Below are 4352 nucleotides of genomic sequence, written 5' to 3'. Positions count from 1 at the left end.
CTGCTTCAAAAGCTTTAAGGTCCCCTGAAACAGTTATTTCAACAGCTGAAGCACTTCTGAAACTTAGAGGATAAATTGATTGATTACCTAGGTGTCCCCAGAAACGTCCCAGCTATTTAGATTACATGCACTGCAGACAACTTTCAAGAGTGTTCTTCCTTCCTTGCATTTTTCAGCCTGCCTGTCGTATTGTCAGGGGGCTTATAACCACTATCGGTTGGCCGCTGTTCTAATGGTTTATAGCGAGGCCTCACCATTACAGTTGCCAACCGTTTATTCGGAAACCTTCGCGGCATGGCCACTTGTCCCATTGAAGTACATGTATATCCACGACCGATAGTTTGGACGCCGCACAGCACGGCGTTCAATTTTTCGGACTCCAGCTTGGTGCTCTTGGAATTTTCGCCGCTGAATACCCCCAGTGTGTGGCAGCCCATGGACCAAGGTGTCGTAAAGAACTTGAAGCTGCACTACTGATTGCACCTTCTGAATCGTGCACTGTTGCGTGTGGACAGTGACAAAAGCCACGTTGTGGATGTGCTGTCGGCTATCAGCATCCCATCTGATGCTTGGGGGGCAGTGACGCAGGACATGATACACAACTGCTTTTGGCATGTGGGATTTGTGGTGGGCTGTGAGAACGAGCATAGTGACACAGTCCTGAACCCCACAGCTGAGATGCCGCCTGCCGCAGCATCCGGCATTTTCGATGACCTCCGTGCTAATGTGTCAATGTTGGAGCGGCTACGTTTGAAAATTTCAAAAACATACATACTGCCGTAATGCCGTGTGCCAAGTTGGATGATGACGAAAGCGTACGGCAGGTCCTCGAACCGGCACAGGTGGACAGCGACTCCGATGACGACGTGCCACCAATGCCAGAAGCATCAAATACTGATCTATCTAGCACGAGCCCTTACGGTGGTACTGTCTGCCTGCAGTGACAAACAAATGCTGGCAGAAATACAGGCGGACTTAGTCGTGCATAGGCGTGCATCTGTACAGACGCACATACACACGTTTTTTTGGCCGTTGGGTCAATGAATTTTTTTTTTTTTTTTTTTCAGCGAATCCTTTTTTCAGACTCCTGATTATTTGGACTTATCGGTGGCTCCCGTCAAGACTGAAAAAATGGTCGGCGACTGTAATTATCAGCACGAGCACTCAACATTCCAGAGAGCATGCGACCAAGTTCTGTTTATCGGCACTATTTATAGTTGTCACTACAAATGATCATATTTTATCCAAAATGTGTACACGACTGGTTAGCGCTAATGAATGAGACTATGGGCCGACACTTTACACACTGGTGAGTAAGCGAAGAAGAATGAAGAACATTATTCGGTGTCACTGCATCAAGTAGAATGTTTATTTTGTACAGGCAGCAATGGGATGGATAAATGCCACCCTAGCTCGTGAAAAGTCCCGTGCAGGACTGGCACACAGAATCAGACCTTCTGGATGACAAAGAACGATCACAATTGTATCAGCGGTCTTTTCCTGTCGCCATCTGAAACAGTAATAGATAATATTTCACATACTTATCACCTCAAATAAACGTTTCTATGACAACTTGATGTTGGCATGCACAGTGCCATTCAATTATGCTGTTTTCCACCTGACAAACAAGGATGCTTGTTTGGGCATAATTTTGCGTGGTGCACTTCTTTTCTTGAGTACATGGGCACTCCAACACTCTACCCATATTCCTCCTTGGCCTCATTCAAGTACAATTACTCAGTGCTACCCAATGCCCTTTCCACTTGCTAACTAACTGTTGCAACTGTAGTGTATCTTTGCCCGTTTGTAACACAGCTTTAATACATTGCATCGTTCCCTGCACTGAGCTAGCGAGCATAGCAAGATATCAATTGGCCCCCTGGTGGGAGACAGAGCCGGGGGGCCGCCAACAGACACACCACACCCACCTTGCCCCCATCAAAACTTGAGATTCCCAATGGACGGCAGCTCTGGCAGCTTGATGTCCTTGATCTGCTGGGGCAGGTTCATGTTCTTCACAGCCGACACGGCTCTTGCTGGAGCCGCTGAGAGACCCGCCTGCAAGCATCAAAGTCTCCATATCTCAGCATGAGCGGGAGTTCACAATCATACAGCTGACCTGCCACAACGCCTAGTGTTCCTGTAATGTACGGAACACAACTCTGCCAATGACCAAGAGGACCTGCCAACGGAGTTGCATGGTGGCACTGGTTGAGAATGACACCCCACCATCCTGCAATGGCCACGATGCTACACTGGGGGGAATACAGCTTTCAGTTTTCATTAAGGGGAGATGCTCCTCAAAAAGTTTTTCGCACAAGTTTTCAGTTTTGAGATTTTGCCAGTAAAATTATTTTTGTACATTCAGCGACAACTTTGCCAGAGAGCAAGGCAAAATTTGAGCGAGAAGGTAGTAAAAATTCTATTTTATTCAGTCCCGGCTTGAGAGAGTGTTATTTTTGTCACATATCAGCAGCTTTCGATTGTCTGTATCTCGAGAATGCTGGCGTCGACCGCCATTGCCATTTGCTCGGAGAGGTAGAGTAAGCCTTCTTCTAGCCCATGGCCCCTCCCAAAGTTTCGTATTATGGTCGAAAATAACAGACAAACAAAAAAAAATGCACGTTTTGGTGCCTGTTTCAAGCGTTTCTACTGGACCTTTAGAATGTGTCAAAAGCATTTTTCTCCATTTGCACCTTTCAGCACTGTTTACGTTTTGTGCAACACATTTCGAGTACTTCCGATGGTCCAATTTGGATGAGATTTCGCACACAGCCTCTTCAAAGTGTGTAAAATGTCGATAGCTATGTGCATTTTCAGTATCTCTAATACTCAAAATGTTGACTCATAGCACCCAAAATATATACTATTGCTGTTCCTAAATTTTCTTATAAATATAGAAATTATCTGAATAAATATTAAATAGTTTTCAATATACTACCTTGCATAATCAGCAAAATGAGCTATTGCAGGCTGCTCTAAACCACCATTTAATATGAAAAAAGATGTGCACGAAAAGACCTATATTGTGCTCTTGAGGGTTGTTTCACACAAAAACTAATAAAGCTACATAAAAACTAAGAACATATTTGGAATCAGCTTAAAAAACCCAATCTGTAACCAAGGTTTCATAACTATCGGTACAATATTAAAGAAAAAGTGTTTTTGAGGACCATCTACTCTTTAGCAATCTCGACATATCAACAAAGTTTCGATCACTTGTGATCAGAAAGAGCAAGTTGGCATGATGCATGCAGAATGCACTTTACGTTCCGGTGACGATAAGAAATCTGGAAGTGATGAATGACCAGTGAGCTTTTTGGCAAGTGGCTAAGGTCATCGATGGCGTATATTTGGGTACGACTTAAAGAGCTATGAAGAGAATGCACAAGTCCAAAATGTTCATTAAAATAATTGCCTTGTTAGAATCATACTGACACCACTTTTAATGTAAACTTCCCTCAAATAAGCTACATAATTAAGAAAAAAGGGAATGGCCATGCGACCCACTAGCTCATTTCCCGCAACAGAACCTATGATGTCATACCAGCCAGCTCTACATTTAGCGGAGGGCGGCAAAAACAAACACAAATTAAGCAGAGCTTATAAGCATGCCGAACGAGCTATTTGGCTTAAATTTCGGGCACATTATTTATAAAGCAATAAGAATGGTCGGTCAAACAGTGGAAGTTACGAAAGCACATGTAAACATAGAAGTACCGATGCGTACTGCTGCTGGTACTGTGTGCACTATGCTTGGTTTAGCTGCACAGGACTGCGGGGCTTTGGGGTTGTCTCAAACGACACTCGCCGATTGACACAAGCAACGCTGTCTTACGTGACCATATTTGTCGAGCGAGCACTGTGTTTCATGAAACGATTATTTTCTACCTGAACAAAGACAAGTCAGGTTTAAATACGGTCAAAAACAAATCAAAGGCAGAAAATGGGTTGCCACGATATGGTGGCGCCATCTAGGTTCACTAACGGTAAACAAGGCTTCCCAATCGGCTGCAGAGCGGTGACGTCATTGCAGACCACGAAAACGCACGATTTCACGGGAAAATCAAAATTTTAACTTATATTAATTAATTTTTCAGTGAATAAATCATCGTTTGCATTCGGACAAGCGTTGGTGGCACTATACACCTCGAGCGTGGCTTGTAGGGGCGCCACTGAAATCCCCTAGCGGCCCGTTTCGAAAGCAGGCGCGGGAGTCTCCGTCGCGGTCCCTACTGTCGCCGTTGCTTTTGTGGAATGTTCACGACTGAGATTTAGCGTTTGCGGGAGTTGGAAATCCCTGTTTATGTGGAGCAATCACTCTGTTCGCAAATGGGATGTGTTTACGAGAG

The 4352-nt window shown here is 44.5% G+C and overlaps 1 protein-coding gene across 1 annotated transcript in view; it reads right to left on the bottom strand.

Moving 5' to 3' along the window:
• Nucleotides 1-1345: 1345 nt before the first annotated feature.
• Nucleotides 1346-4352, bottom strand: part of Or (AP-3 complex subunit sigma-2 or) — a 7684-nt gene continuing 4677 nt past the window's right edge. The window contains exons 6-7 of the mRNA XM_077706015.1: nucleotides 1929-2058; nucleotides 1346-1510 (exon numbers count right to left, since the gene is read on the bottom strand). Coding sequence (XP_077562141.1) covers nucleotides 1939-2058 — 120 coding nt within the window. The 3' untranslated portion in view covers nucleotides 1346-1510; nucleotides 1929-1938. The remainder of the gene's footprint in view (nucleotides 1511-1928; nucleotides 2059-4352) is intronic.

The sequence above is a fragment of the Haemaphysalis longicornis genome, unplaced genomic scaffold (genome assembly GCF_048455015.1).
Source record: "Haemaphysalis longicornis isolate Haplotype H1 unplaced genomic scaffold, Haemaphysalis longicornis Haplotype H1 scaffold_4, whole genome shotgun sequence".
Taxonomy (NCBI): Eukaryota; Metazoa; Arthropoda; class Arachnida; order Ixodida; family Ixodidae; genus Haemaphysalis; species Haemaphysalis longicornis.
This window is presented reverse-complemented; position numbering and strand designations above follow the sequence as displayed.